This window comes from Nomascus leucogenys, chromosome 12 (assembly GCF_006542625.1).
Source record: "Nomascus leucogenys isolate Asia chromosome 12, Asia_NLE_v1, whole genome shotgun sequence".
NCBI classification, from domain to species: domain Eukaryota; kingdom Metazoa; phylum Chordata; class Mammalia; order Primates; family Hylobatidae; genus Nomascus; species Nomascus leucogenys.
This window is the reverse complement of record NC_044392.1, coordinates 27,122,508-27,139,196: the sequence shown is the minus strand read 5'-3', so window position 1 is coordinate 27,139,196 and position 16,689 is coordinate 27,122,508. Positions and strand designations below refer to the sequence as shown.

The 16,689-nt window shown below is 37.1% G+C and overlaps 1 protein-coding gene across 5 annotated transcripts in view; it reads left to right on the top strand.

Annotated features, from left to right (window-relative positions):
• Window positions 1–16,689, top strand: part of RABGAP1L (RAB GTPase activating protein 1 like) — an 856,710-nt gene that overhangs the window by 471,666 nt on the left and 368,355 nt on the right. For all 5 annotated transcript variants that reach the window (XM_030823945.1, XM_012511351.2, XM_030823947.1 and 2 more), the window contains one exon: window positions 9,328–9,441. In XM_030823945.1, coding sequence (XP_030679805.1) covers window positions 9,328–9,441 — 114 coding nt within the window. The remainder of the gene's footprint in view (window positions 1–9,327; window positions 9,442–16,689) is intronic.

The following is a 16,689-nucleotide window of genomic DNA, read 5'->3' as shown; positions in this document are numbered from 1 at the left end:
CCAGGAAGCTCGAACTGGGTGGAGCCCACCATAGCTCAAGGAGGCCTGCCTGCCTCTGTAGGATCCACCTCTGGGGGCAGGGCACAGACAAACAAAAATTCAGCAGGAACCTCTACAGACTTAAATGTCCCTGTCTGACAGCTTTGAAGAGAGTAGTCATTCTCCCAGCACGCAGCTGGAGATCTGGGAACGGAGAGACTACCTCCTAAAGTGGGTCCCTGACCTCCAAGCAGCCTAACTGGGATGCACCCCCAGTAGGGACAGACTGACACCTCACTCGGCCAGGTACTCCTCTGAGACAAAACTTCCAGAGGAACTATCAGACAGTTGAATTTGTGGTCTCACGAAAATCTGCTGTTCTGCAGCCACCACTGCTGACACCCAGCCAAACAGGGTCTGGAGTGGACCTCTAGCAAACTCCAACAGACCTGCAGCTGAGGGTCCTGTCTGGTAGAAGGAAAACTAACAAACAGAAAGGACATCCACACCAAAAACCCATCTGTACATCACCATCATCAAAGAGCAAAAGTAGATAAAACCACAAAGATGGGGAAAAAACAGAGCAGAAAAACTGGAAACTGTAAAAAGCAGAGCACCTCTCCTCCTCCAAAGGAACGCAGTTCCTCACCAGCAACGGAACAAAGCTGGACGGAGAATGACTTTGACGAGTTGAGAGAAGAAGGCTTCAGACGATCAAACTACTCCAAGCTACGGGAGGAAATTCAAAACAAAGGCAAAGAAGTTAAAAACTTTGAAAAAAAATTAGATGAATGGATAACTAGAATAACCAATGCAGAGAAGGGCTTAAAGGAGCTGATGGAGCTGAAAGCCAAGTTTTGAGAACTACGCAAAGATTTCGGAAGCCTCGGTAGCCGATGCGATCAACTGGAAGAAAGGCTATCAGTGATGAAAGAGGAAATGAATGAAATGAAGCGAGAAGGGAAGTTTAGAGAAAAAAGAATAAAAAGAAATGAACAAAGCCTCCAAGAAATTTGGGACTATGTGAAAAGACCAAACCTATGTCTGATTGGTGTACCTGAAAATGACGGGGAGAATGGAACCAAGTTGGAAAACACTCTGCAAGATATTATACAGGAGAACTTCCCCAATCTAGCAAGGCAGGCAACATTCCAATTCAGGAAATACAGAGAACGCCACAAAGATACTCCTCGAGAAGAGCAACTCCAAGACACATAATTGTCAGATTCACCAAAGTTGAAATGAAGGAAAAAATGTTAAGGGTGATCAGAGAGAAAGGTCAGGTTACCCACAAAGGGAAGCCCATCAGACTAACAGCTAATCTCTCGGCAGAAACTCTACAAGCCAGAAGAGAGTGGGGGCCGATATTCAACATTCTTAAAGAAAAGAATTTTCAACCCAGAATCTCCTATCCCGCCAAACTAAGCTTCATAAGTGAAGGAGAAATAAAATACTTTACAGACAAGCAAACGCTGAGTGATGTTGTCACCACCAGGCCTGCCCTAAAAGAGCTCCTGAAGGAAGCACTAAACATGGAAAGGAACAACTGGTACCAGCCACTGCAAAAACATGCCAAATTGTAAAGACCATCAAGGCTAGGAAGAAACTGCATCAACTAACGAGCAAAATAAACAACTAACATCATAATGACAGGATCAGATTCACACATAACAATATTAACTTTAAATGTAAATGGGCTAAATGCTCCAATTAAAAGACACAGACTGGCAAATTGGATAAGGAGTCAAGACCCATCAGTGTGCTGTATTCAGGAAACCCATCTGAGGTGCAGGGAGACACATAGACTCAAAATAAAGGGATGGAGGAAGATCTACCAAGCAAATGGAAAACAAAAAAAGGCAGGAGTTGCAATCCTAGTCTCTGATAAAATAAAGTCTGAAATATAGTCTGAAAATAGACTTTAAACTAACAAAGATCAAAAGAGACAAAGAAGGCCATTACATAATGGTAAAGGGATCAATTCAACAAGAAGACCTAACTATCCTAAATATATATGCACCCAACACAGGAGCACTCAGATTCATAAAGCAAGTCCTGAGTGACCTACAAAGGGACTTAAACTCCCACACAATAATAATGGGAGATTTTAACACACCACTGTCAACATTAGACAGATCAACGAGACAGAAAGTTAACAAGGATATCCAGGAATGGAACTCAGCTCTGCACAAAGTGGACCTAATAGACATCTACAGAACTCTCCACCCAAAATCAACAGAATATACATTTTTTTCAGCACCACACCACACCTATTCCAAAATTGACCACATAGTTGGAAGTAAAGCTCTCCTCAGCAAATGTAAAAGAACAGAAATTATAACAAACTGTCTCTCAGACCACAGTGCAATCAAACTAGAACTCGGGATTAAGAAACTCACTCAAAACCGCTCAACTACATGGAAACTGAACAACCTGCTCCTGAATGACTACAGGGTACATAATGAAATGAAGGCAGAAATAAAGATGTTCTTTGAAACCAACGAGAACAAAGACACAACGTACCAGAATCTCTGGGACACATTCAAAGCAGTGTGTAGAGGGAAATTTATAGCACTAAATGCCCACAAGAGAAAGCAGGAAAGATCCAAAATTGACACCCTAAGATCACAATTAAAAGAACTAGAAAAACAAGAGCAAACACATTGAAAAGCTAGCAGAAGGCAAAAAATAAGTAAAATCAGAGCAGAACTGAAGGAAATAGAGACCTAAAAACCCCTTCCAAAAATTAATGAATCCAGGAGCTGGTTTTTTGAAAAGATCAACAAAATTGATAGACCACTAGCAAGACCAATAAAGAAGAAAAGAGAGAAGAATCAAATAGATGCAATAAAAAATGAAAAAGGGGATATCACCACCAATCCAACAGAAATACAATCTACCATCAGAGAATACTACAAACACCTCTATGCAAATAAACTAGAAAATCTAGAAGAAATGGATAAATTCCTCGACAAATACACCCTTCCAAGACTAAACCAGGAAGAAGTTGAATCTCTGAATAGACCAATAACAGGCTCTGAAATTGTGGCAGTAATGAATAGCTTACCAACCAAAAAGAGTCCAGGACCAGGTGGATTCACAGCCGAATTCTACCAGAGGTACAAGGAGGAACTGGTACCATTCCTTCTGAAACTATTCCAATCGATAGAAAAAGAGGGAATCCTCCCTAACACATTTTATGAGGCCAGCATCATCCTGATACCAAAGCCTGGCAGAGACATAACCAAAAAAGAGAATTTCAGACCAATATCCTTGATGAACATTGATGCAAAAATCCTCAATAAAATACTGGCAAACCGAATCCAGCAGCGCATCAAAAAGCGTATCCACCATGATCAAGTGGGCTTCATCCCTGGGATGCAAGGCTGGTTCAACATACGCAAATCAATAAATGTAATCCAGCATATAAACAGAACCAAAGACAAAAACCACATGATTATCTCAATAGATGCAGAAAAGGCCTTTGACAAAATTCAACAACCCTTCATTCTAAAAACTCTCAATAAATTAGGTATTGATGGGACATATCTCGAAATAATAAGAGCTATGTATGACAAACCCACAGCCAATATCATACTGAATGGGCAAAAACTGGAAGCATTCCCTTTGAAAACTGGCACAAGACAGGGATGCCTTCTCTCACCACTCCTATTCAACATAGTGCTGGAAGTTCTGGCCAGGGCAATCAGGCAGGAGAAGGAAATAAAGGGTATTCAATTAGGAAAAGAGGAAGGCCAATTGTCCCTGTTTGCAGATGACATGATTGTATATCTAGAAAACCCCATTGTCTCAGCCCAAAATCTCCTTAAGCTGATTAGCAACTTCAGCAAAGTCTCAGGATACCAAATCAATGTACAAAAATCACAGACATTCTTGTACACCAATAACAGACAGAGAGCCAAATCATGAGTGAACTCCCATTCACAATTGCTTCAAAGAGAATAAAATACCTAGGAATCCAACTTACAAGGGATGTGAAGGACCTCTTCAAGGAGAACTACAAACCACTGCTCAACGAAATAAGAGAGGATACATACAAATGGAAGAACATTCCATGCTCATGGGTTGGAAGAATCAATATCGTGAAAATGGCCATACTGCCCAAGGTAATTTATAGATTCAATGCCATCCCCATCAAGCTCCCAATGATTTTCTTCACAGAATTGGAAAAAACTACTTTAAAGTTCATATAGAACCCAAAAAGAGCCCGCATCGCCAAGTGAATCCTAAGCCAAAAGAACAAAGCTGGAGGCATCATGCTACCTGACTTCAAACTATACTACAAGGCTACAGTAACCAAAACAGCATGGTACTGTTACCAAAACAGAGACATAGATCAATGGAACAGAACAGAGCCCTCAGAAATAATGCCACATATCTACAGCTATCTGATCTTTGACAAACCTGACAAAAACAGGAAATGGGGAAAGGATTCCCTATTTAATAAATGGTGCTGGGAAAACTGGCTAGCCATATATAGAAAGCTGAAACTGGATCCCTTCCTTACACTTTATACAAAAATTAATTCAAGATGGATTACATACTTACATGTTAGACCTAAAACCATAAAAACCCTAGAAGAAAACCTAGGCAGTACCATTCAGGACATAGGCATGGGCAAGGACTTCATGTCTAAAACACCAAAAGCAATGGCAACAAAAGCCAAAATTGACAAATGGGATCTAATTAAACTAAAGAGCTTCTGCACAGCAAAAGAAACTACCATCAGAGTGAACAGGCAACCTACAAAATGGGAGAAAATTTTCGCAACCTACTCATCTGACAAAGGGCTAATATCCAAAATCTACAATGAACTCAAACAAATTTACAAGAAAAAAACAAACAACCCCATCAAAAAGTGGGCAAAGGACATGAACAGACACTTCTCAAAAGAAGACATTTATGCAGCCAAAAAACACATGAAAAAATACTCATCATCACTGGCCATCAGAGAAATGCAAATCAAAACTACAATGAGATACCATCTCACACCAGTTAGAATGGCCATCATTAAAAAGTCAGGAAACAACAGGTGCTGGAGAGGATGTGGAGAAATAGGAACACTTTTACACTGTTGGTGGGACTGTAAACTAGTTCAACCATTGTGGAAGTCAGTGTGGCGATTCCTCAGGGATCTAGAACTAGAAATACCATTTGACCCAGCCATCCCATTACTGGGTATATACCCAAAGGACTATAAATCATGCTGCTATAAAGACACATGCACATGTATGTTTATTGCCACACTATTCACAATAGCAAAGACTTGGAACCAACCCAAATGTCCAACGATAGACTGGATTAAGAAAATGTGGCACATGTACACCATGGAATACTATGCAGCCATAAAAAATGATGAGTTCATGTCCTTTGTAGGGACATGGATGAAAATGGAGAACATCATTCTCAGTAAACTATCACAAGGACAAAAAACCAAACACCGCATGTTCTCACTCACAGGTGGGAATTGAACAATGAGAACTCATGGACACAAGAAGGGGAACATCACACTCTGGGGACTGTTGTGGGGTGTGGGGATGGGGGAGGGGGAGGGATAGCATTAGGAGATATGCCTAATGCTAAATGATGAGTTAATGTGTGCAGCACACCAACATTGCACATGGATACATATGTGGCAAACCTGCACATTGTGCACATGTACCCTAAAACCTAAAGCATAAAAAAAAAAAAACTTGTCTGAGATCCTATAGGAATTAAGTGAGGAAAGTGGAAATAGAATCAATGGGTTTATCTGGCTTCAAGGCCATTAAAATATCGTATTGAAATCTGAGGTACAAAATTGGAGATACACCTGCTGAGTAGTAAGTTCTGGAGCAATTTATGCGTCTGGATATTGGTGAAGTGGCTGCCGCCAAAGGAATGACTTGTTCCCTCTTCTCATTCTGGAGAAAACTGGCAGGACTTAGGAAGCTCCTGCATATATGGGAACCTTCTCAGAAAATGAATTCATATCAGTTTTGATTGTGCTATAAAATGTTTTTAGCCCTATAAAAATAAAATGTCATAAGAAAGCCCTTAGCTCCAGATATGTAGATGATGAATTATTGAGCCTCTTTTTGTCCTTCCTCTTTCTTAATTTTATTTCTTGTAAAAATTGACCACTACAATCAGAATTACGTCTAAAAAGAAAGGAATTAATATTGAGGAGAAAAATTGTTTTGTTTTCTTTTTGCAGAACGTTAGGTTTTTTAACTTTCTTGACTCAAATATTTGTTGAATGAGTGAGTGAGTGAATTTGTATGATTAGATGTACATTCCTGAAACATAAACTGTTTCTACTCTCAACTGTTATGGGTAATTGGAAGGTGGGTTGACATTAGCTTTTGCTTCAAAAACACAATTATTTTCTTTTGATTTTCACAATTTCAGTACACAATTTCATTCCTATTAGGCTGTTTACGAGACTGTTCTATCTGTTGACCTTCACTTACATGATATGAATCTGTGAATAATGTAGCAAAATACCTTATTTAGTCTATAAAGTGAAGTTCTAGAAATTATTCCCTTAGCCAACTGAGAGCACTGTATAAGAAGAAAACTCTAGGAACACATATGTATTAAACATTTAAAAGTAATCCTAGGAAGGGGAATTTTATTTTAATTAATTTTTTTTTTTTGAGACAGAGTCTCGCTCTGTCACCCAGTGGCACGATCTGGGCTCACTGCAACCTCCACCTCCCAGGTTCAAGTGATTCTTCTGCCTCAGCCTCCTGAGTAGCTGGGATTACAGGCATGTGCTACCATGCCAAGCTAGTTTTTTGTATTTTTTAGTAGAGACTGGGTTTCACTGTGTTGCCAGGCTGGTCTCGAAGTCCTGAGCTCAGGCAATCCACCCGCCTCAGCCTCCCAAAGTGCTGGGATTACAGGCGTGAGCCACCGTGCCTGGCCAGGAAATTTTATTAAGTAAGGACAAGGTGATTTTATTTTCATTTGATTTTGTCCTTTATTTCTTAAATATGGAAGGTCAAGTGTGCATAGAAAAAAATTACTCAGTATTATGCAAATTTACTCTCTAGATTTTTTTCTTTTTACCAATTTTTCTTTCCCTGAATCAGACTATTGGAACCATTTAAACACAGCATAATGCTAAATGCATAATCAGTTTCTAGGGAATACAGTGCAATGATTTCTCTCTCTTAATGTCCTGAAAAGTATAAAAAGAGTTATCCTGCGGGCCAGTGGGGACATATTTGCCCCTGAAATAGTTCAGCAATGGCAGTAGTAACATTTTCATTCCTCATCTTTCAGGTAGTTTGTAAGTGGAAACTATTAACTTATGGGAAGAGAGCTCTTCTGTTGGAGAAAACCTGGCAGTGAAAACTTTGGTCTGCCTGGTTACCAGATTTTTGTACTCAAGACTCCAGACAAGATAAAACAAATGTTTCATAAGATATCCCTTTGTACAATACCTTTATACTTACCTTGTTCTATACCCCCACCCCACCCTGCAGTTTTCTTTATCATTAGAAACTATATTTACCTTGGCAAATATAAATTTTCTCTGTATCCTTTTACTTAAGTTATGGTGATTTTTAAGGCTCTATTTTAATTCAGATTTAGCATTTCATTCCTGTAAGCCATCAGAATTTCTTCTGGATCGATTTGTAATATGTTCGATTTGTAATATTACAAATTTGTAATTTGTAATATTGTAATATGTTGCTAGCAAATTTGGAAGTTTTTGGTTTGCTTCTTCTCTTTCTGTATATGAGATCTGTTTACCACCCAGCATGAAATAGCAACTGAAATGAAGGCAGCAAGAAAGGGTAATGGCTTACCTTAGAGCTAATCAACCACCCCGTTCTTGTATACTTTGCAGCTATCAAGAGAAAGAGAAATGGCATTCGTTACAATAATATATATTGAAGTTTTTTTCTTTCTTGATTTGAGACTGAAGAGAAGATTTCTTCAAATCTTTATGGAAATAAGACATTAAGCAATTCTTTTAATTTGCAATTAGTAGTTTGATGTGAATTGTACAAAATATTTTCACCATCAGCGTTGCTATAAGTAGCCCCATACTATTTTCTTGACATTTAAAAAGATAAAACAAACATTTCCAGGAATAAAATAAAATCAAGAGAATGTTTAATCATTTTTATAGGGCTAGATTTTCACTCAATTTGTGGTTTTGGTTTCTAAATTTGTCTTCAACAAGTATCTAGGCTTATCTTTAAAGAAGATATCATCCTTCACACCTGTAATCCCAGCACTTTGGGAGGCCAAGGTGGGCGAATCACGAGGTCAGGAGTTGGAGACCAGCCTGTTCCAACACAGTGAAACCCCATCTCTACTAAAAAAAAAAAAAACAACCAGCTGGGCGTGGTGGCGGGCGCCTGTAATCCCAGCTACTTGGGAGGCTGAGGCAGGAGAATTGCTCGAACCCGGGAGGCGGAGGTTGCAGTGAGCCGAGATCATGCCATTGTACTCCAGCCCGGGCAACAGTGTGAGACTCTGCTTCAAAAAAAAAAAAAAAAAGAGATCATCTTAGTATAGTAGCCTGTAGCTTCCTGTTTTGTGGGATCAGTTTGTTGGGTAATTAACCTGGGAAAGATTGATAGTATTTTTACTTTTTAAATGACCATGTTCTGAGTTTTTATCAGATTGTCAGATTTAAAAATTAGATAATTTGTGGTATTAGACAGGTGAGAAATACATACTCTACTATTGTTTGGAGTATGTATTGAAATGACAATTCTGGAGAGAGAGAGTGTGTTCATCAAAATTGGAAATGCATGTAACTTTTGACTTAGCAATTAAACCTCAAGGAATTTATCCTTGAACGTGTGCATAAGAAATGTATAAAATATTCCTTATGATATTGTTATATAAATAGAAAAAAATGCAAAGAATATGGTCATTAATAGGAGAATGTTAAGTAAATTATGATATGTGTATATCCAGATATACCTTATTTTTAAAAAGTAACCACTCCTACAGAGAATAAACTATATGTACATGTCTTGATAAGGAACACTCTATGTTATCCCATTAAGTGAAAGAAACAGTCTAGTTTGCTTCTATGGAGATGTATGTATACAACTTCCCTCCATCCCTGCCCCTTCTCCCCATATAAACATACATACACACACAAATATGTATAGATAGATGGGTGAAAAGATACAAAGGAGCTGTTGGTAGCGCTTATCTTGGGTATAGGACTATGGGTCTGGGATAGAAGAGAAGTTTTTATGTTTTTCTGTTGTTTACTTTTCTTGCTGTTTGAGTTTTTTTACCATGTATATATATTATATTTCATAACCGGGAAAAAATTTAATAACCAGGTCTACTTTTTTTCTTTTTTAGGACTCAGCCCAGGAGAGTGTTATTACTCGAGATATTCATCGTACATTTCCCGCACATGATTACTTTAAAGATACTGGAGGAGATGGTCAGGAATCGCTCTATAAGATCTGCAAGGTAGGACCCTCTACCTCACTTTTCTAAATTATTTTACAGAGCTATATTTTAGAAACCCATTTAAGCATTTTTTTACTCTGTCTTCATTTCTTATTTGCACTATGCCATGTTTTCTGCTTTGCACACACGCTGTGAGATCCTCAGTACTGATCCCAGAAGGTGACTTTTTGGTTGCATGTTTCGTGCCTCCTCATGAGGGAGGAGGTGCAGCATAGCCTCAGTTTGGCTCTCCTGCTAACAGGAAAGGAACAAAAGGTCCTCTCAGGCTATGCTGTAAAAGCTCAAAAGAGTCTCAGATGACTCTGTCCTTCTGACAAGATCATGCAGCAATTGTCTCCATTTTTCCGACAACAGGCAAATGTAAGAATCAGTGTGCTTATTGTTGAATACTGGCAAATTATTGGATGTTGTTGATATATTCTGGGTTATGTCACATCATATATTTTTGTACGGTTTTTATATCCTATTTTGAAATCTTTTTTCTCCCTCATTATAAGTAGGCCTGGAAAAAACCTGTTTCCAGATTTTCAGTAAATGTGCTCTGCTTGGATACAGAAGATTCTGTCTCTGTCAGTATAGAATAGCCCTCAAGTTATTAATTTTATCAAAAATGCAGAATGAAGTGTGGTGGGTATACTCACATTGTTGATATCTACCATTCTAAGGAGATGGTTAATGAATAATGAACTGCACAAAAATTTGGTAGTAATATGGGGAAAAAGGCAAACATCATGGCTAGTTTGTAAGTTAGGTAATCAGTTCCTGAATAATCCAATTTAGCCTTTGTAATGAGTAGCAAATATTAGCCAGTAGGTAGTCAGAAGTATATTCACAAATCTATTTCATTTTATATTTACTGTTTTTTAAAAAGAGCACTTATAAAAGCACTCGCCTACATATTCTAACCAAGTAGGATTAATGTTTAATTCTGCAAATGGCACAACTTTCATTAAAGTCCTTGCATGTTGGTGGTTTTGGCCTCTTCACACTCCTCTTTTTTTCTACTTTTTCTCTCTCTCATTTTTTTATCTAACCATTTTTGAGGATTATAAATATATGCTGATCAGAAATCTATTTTTATATGAATGTGTCATTCAGAGCTAGAAATATATAACTTATAATCTGAGAGTATACTGGTCTTTAGAAAGCGATATATCATCTACTTTGAAAAGTACCAAAGACCATTGGATGCCACAAAAAAGGTATATGTTCATTATATGCTTGTAAAGGACGAAAGTAATTATTTAAAACATTTTTCTACTACTTTGAAATTCTGCAAGCTGATTAACACTGGCTTGTGTAAAGAGGTTAGGAAAATTTATATCATTTCCAAGTTTATTTAAGAGGGTCTGGTTTATGGCATATGGAACATTTTTTTCCCCTAGCATATAGTATATTTTCAGCCAGTCAGTGACTTTCCCCTCAGCTTTTCTCTGATTGATACTAGGTACTTTCTTCACATAACTAAAACAGATGGTCCTAATGTGCTTGCGGCTTCTGACTTAACATTTTACTCCATTGTAGTAAAAATAGTATTTGCCTTGTTATGTAATATTTAGAGGGGAAATAATCTGAAACATTACCAAACACAAAAATAAAAGTTGAATGATTGGCACTTTTAAATAGTTGATACACTTTGCTTTGGTGTTGCAAATAATAATGTAACTTTGAATTCATTTGAAAATACTCATCAGTACATTGGCAGAGCTCATGTGGCCATTTTAGATTATCAGTATAGGTTTTACAACATAACTAAACCATTTTAAAACTCTCTGAATGAAGAATATTGTAAAATGTAGATCTGAGATGCTTTATTATCGACAAGTAGCTTAAATCACACTAAATTTTGTGAAGATGTAGAAAACAAAATTACATTAGACATAGTATTAAATAAAAGTAATAAAAGTTTTTAAGGATTGTAGTGCTGTACTGAGCTGTATATACATAAAAATAATTTCACAACAGTCTCTGATAATGGATGTGAGCAGAGATGTATACATCTTACCTTGTAGACCACTTGGTTTGTGATTGACCCGGTTCCTTCTCATCTTGATTTACTATTATTTAGTAATCCAGTGCTCATGCCAGGAAACCTTAAGTTTGATGATAGCTCACAAATAGGATAGCATATCTATGAGTAATTTAGTATAGCGTACGTCTTAGTAATTTAGAGTGGAATATTATTCTCAAGCTTCCACATCCACTTTTCTTTGCTTTTTGTATCCAATTTGAACCACAGTCTTTTACTTTATGACCCCCATCCCATATTCCCAAAAGCTGCCTATGTGTAACCTTTAAGGCTTAAAGGTAGTCTAACCATTTAAAGGTAGCATAAGGCTTAAAGGTAGTCTAACTGTGTAGTCTAACTGTTCTAACATTGTTTCTAGAAACATTGGTTCTAGAATAATAACTAGCATTATACCTCACACTCAGCAGTCCACCTTTGAGTTTCTATTCTGGACACCCCGCGCAGAACTGAATAAACATTAATAACACCTTGATCTTATCTCAGCTGCTTTGCTATATGTAAATAAGGACAGTTTTGCTTTTCCTTTTCCAATCCTTATTCTTTTCCTATTTGTCTCTTGTCTTATTGCACTGACCACACCTTTAGTATAGTGTTCAAATAAAGCTATCATAGCAGATATCCTTTTCTTGCTCCTGATTTTAAAGGAAATGCATCTAATGATTAACCACTAAGAAAGTTGCATCTTCTTCACATCAGCAACACAATCGTAGGCCTTTTTAAAAAAAAAAAAATAATAATGTTTTCTGTATGTTAAAATAATTTTACATTTGCAGAGTACTTTCACATATATTACCTCATTTATTTTTCACAATTCCTCATCAGTGGAGCCTACACTAGAGATATAATATGCTGTGCTCTTAAATTGAGCAGAAGTTAAGAGAATTTCAATGACAATAAGTTTAGAAATCAACTCTGTTTTCAAGGATACAACAATCTGACTTTGTAGTTGAAGTTTTCTATGGCTCTGGTGAAAGGAGAAATGATTTGAACTGTCACATTAGAGGGAAGACTGTTAAAAACTCATTGTCATGTTTTAATGGCCCTGTCAATTCCAGTTTTGCCTCTTAATATCTTTCTTCAGAGTAGGAGGAAATTGAAATGGTTCAAACTTCTTCTGTTCATAAATTTATATGGGGGAAGTTGAGCTGAAAGTATTAGTAGAATTCATTTTCTGCAGATGAAAATGTTTGCAAATTAATAGATTTCTGCAAATGAAAGTTTCTGCAAATTTGGTTCTTCCCTCTTTCTCTCCCTGTCTTTCCTATTGGTTAGGTCAGTAACATATTTTAAAAGAATGTCCATGAGACAGGGAAGAATATACTACCACCCCAAATATATTTCGCATTTTTATTATTTAACATGGGATGTAAAAATCTGCTGTAAGTTGGGAGACAGGTGGGTATAGTTTAAAGCACTGGGCATCAGGAAATCTGGTTCTGGTTTTGATTCTTTCACTAAGTAGATCTAAGAATGAGGGAAATTTGTGAGAGTGTGGTGTCTGATAAGATTGTTCCGGTTCCAATGTTCTGTGATTCTCAGTGTTGTTTAAATTTTTTTTTCCTGACATATAACACATAAATGCAGAATTTAGCAGTTAAATCCTGTGTCAGTTATTAGCTCTGGCTCTCAATACTAAAGATGTAAAAGGGTCTTCTCCTTAAACCTGAAGATTTTACCTGGCCTTCTGTTACAGTGTTCGGTTTGTTACATCAAATGGAGTGCATTAATAGTTTACTTTTAGATATACATCTCTTTATAAGACCTAAGACCAGTTAGTCATAGTAATCAGCTAAAATATTATTCAGAACAATATAATTTGAAGTGATATTTGGTGTACAATTTAATTTGTACATATTGCTTTTTCTCATTTTTTGTTTGGTGTAAATGCTCTCTGAAAAAAGGGGACACTGCTATTAACTTAATGGGAGAGATTGAATATATTATAGAGGGATTAATACCTTTGTTTATCTGGATTAATAATTTGATAGCATAATGGTTTATAGGAGGACAAAAATAAACTTAACCCTAATTTTACCAAATATTTTTATCAAAAAGATTGGATTTATTATAAAAACTAGAGCATTTAAAGTATTGTTTTGATACTAATGGTGAGTTATCTGCTGCATAATTTTGAAGAATGCAAACAATCACTGACTCTTAAAATGACATGTAATCATACATTATTTATATTGTTTTCTAGACATAGGGAGTATTTGTGATTATGAGGATGAATTATTTTTCACTTAGTTGATACTATTTTCAATACAATTTTCTAGCCATTTGACTACTTTTAATTCAACTCTTTCTTGATGTGTCTGAATGAGCCCTAGTTGGAATGTCAGCATTTACTGAACAAATTATAGTCCTCTCTCCTCTCCTCTCCCCTCCCCTCCCCTCCCCTCCCCTCCTCTCCTTTCCTCTCCTTTCTCTGTCTCTCTCTTTTCTTTTTCTCCCCTTCTCCCTTCCTCTCCTCCTCTCTTCCTCTCCCCCTCTTCTCTCCCCTCCCCTCCCCTCCCCTCCCCTCCCCTTCCCTTCCCTTCCCTTCTTTCTCTCTCTTCTCTTTTCTTTTCTTCAGGGTCTTGCTCTGTTGCCCAGGCTGGAGTGCACTGGTGCAATCTTGGTTCATTGCAACTTCAGCCTCCCAGGCTCAAGCAGTCCTCCCACCTCACCCTTCCAAGTAGCTGGGATTACAGGCACGCACCACCACTCTGGGCTAATTTTGGTCTTTTTAGTAGAGACAGGGTTTCACTATGTCAATCAGGCTGCCCTTGAATCCCTGAATTCGGACAATTTGCCTGCCTCAGTCTCTCAAAGTGCTGGGATTACAGGCGTAAGCCACTGTGCCCAGCCGCCCAGCCCCCTATTCTTTACATAGCACTGACTAAGCGCTCCTCCTACTTCTGTGGAACTCCTTCCACTCATATCTTTGGAATCGGATGGATTCCAGAGTAAGAGCCCTTTGTTGTGGGATGATAGGTGTTCTTGGATTAGATGGATCCAAAAGGATTTAGTTTGGAGCAGTGCTTTTGAGGAATCAGGAAGCACTTGGACAATCAAGCAGATTTTTCTATTCTCTGTGTATTTCTTATCTCTCCCTTGATTTCCTAGTAAGCTGCTTTGAATTATGGCAACCTTCTAATGCAGATCCAAATATGGGCTGCCAAGGAATCCTTTGAACCCCTGGGGCCACCTGCTTTGCCAACACATTCTAACGAGCAGTGAATTAAGTGATTTTAACAGACACCTAGGGACAGCAGCATATTCTCAAAGCAAATTAACTTCCTTAGGGAACAGTGAATTTTTTCAGGTCTTATAAGGAAGACTTGGAGAACCATCCTACTGTGGATCAACATAATCATAACAGTAATAGTAAAAATTTGTAAAGCCCTGTGGTTTTGAAAGCATTTTTTGCATGTTGTTATTTGATCCCCACAGTTACTCCATTAGAATAAAGGAGGTACCAAATTTGCATACTGATAAATATTAATCTCTTAGAGTCAGAGTTTGATTTAGTTTTTTTCTTTTTAAATCTTTTCATATTATTCATTTTAGATGAATTGTCCAATTCTGCTTTATTGCCAAGAACAATTATGTTTATATCTATTTAGAACACTAAATATATGCACACACATATAAATAAATCTTAGCAACCCAAAGTTGAAAAGCTTCACTTATATAGGGGTGTGTGTGTGTGTGTGTGTTTGTGTGTGTGTGTGTGTGTGTGTGTGTGTATGTATGTTTGGGGTTAATTTCATACTTACCCTTTACTCATAAAACTTCAAAATCATTTATTGTATTTGTTAGTATCATTATAGTCATACAGAAGGGTTATTTTGGGTTTTTTTTTTTTTTTTGGTCCTCTTTAATATACATATTAGTAGGATAGACTTTATGAGTCACAGCTCAACTGAGAAGATATAATGCGATTTTAAAATATAGATTTTTCTTCTGAGACTGTAACAATGAAAAGGTCAGGGTTTGTGAAGCTGGAGTCCTGGAAAGAGAATGAGTGATTTATAATACTCTTCAGAGTGCCTAAAGAGATTTTCAAATTTCTTCATGGTCTTAGTCCCATAAGAGCTTTCCTTGAAATAGCTTTTTAGTTTCTGTGAAGCCTGCAGTCTTTCAACTGAAAGCCTAATTGAAGCCATCACACTATTACTAGGATACAGAAGAGAAAGGGTGGGATTATGAGGATGATAAAAATGGATAAACTTAGAATAAAGGGATTGGTGTGAAGCCTAAGGGTTTGATTATAGTCACTCTTTTTAAAAAACATTACTCTTTCAGGAGGAAAAGGAAAGTAAGATTACTATCTAAAATACAAAAGAAAAAAAAAAAACTAACCTGCAAAGATGAAACACCGGGAACCTTCAAATAAAATGCTGTTTATGGTGCCTCCTGAATTTTGATTTTTTTTCATATTTGAGATCTATTTCTATACTAGATTCAAATGGCTTAAATATCCTAGACAAAAACTTGTAATTATTCTTGAATGGATTATTATATGTTACAGAATTATGGGGATTTATCTCCTGGTTACTAATTGTTGTGCAGTTGACAATATTTTTATAACTGAAGCCTCCTCTTCCCTCACCTTTAAAGCCTCTTCTTTACCCAGAACCCTTCGTCCTTTCTCCCTAGAAATAATGTGAATCTAAATTGCCCTACTCCTCCTTCCCATCTGTCTAAATCTTAGTTGCCCATCTCCCTTATAAAGGTAGTCCTACCCACTATACCCACAGTGATTTATAAATTAAAACAAACCTGGAGATCAAATGTATAACATGAGCACTATAGTTAATAAAATTGTATTGTATTAGGGATTTTTGTTAAGAAGATTTTAGATGCTCTTGTTACACACACAAAAAAGTACGTAAGATGATAGATATGTTACTCTGCTTCACTGTAGTAACCATTTTAAATATAAATATATATCCCATAACATTGTGTTGTAAACCACAAATACAATAAAGTTTATTTTTTTAATATTTTGTAAAATTTAGATTATGTATTATATATATTTTTTTAATTATAGTTTAAGTTCTGGGATATGTGTGCAGAGCATGCAGGTTTGTTACGTAGGTATAGATGTGCCATGGTTGTTTGCTGCACCCAATCAACCTGTCATCTACATTAGGTATTTCTCCTAATGCTATCCCTCCCCTAGCCCCCCACCCCCCAACAGGCCCCAGTGTGTGATGTTCCCCTCCCTGTGC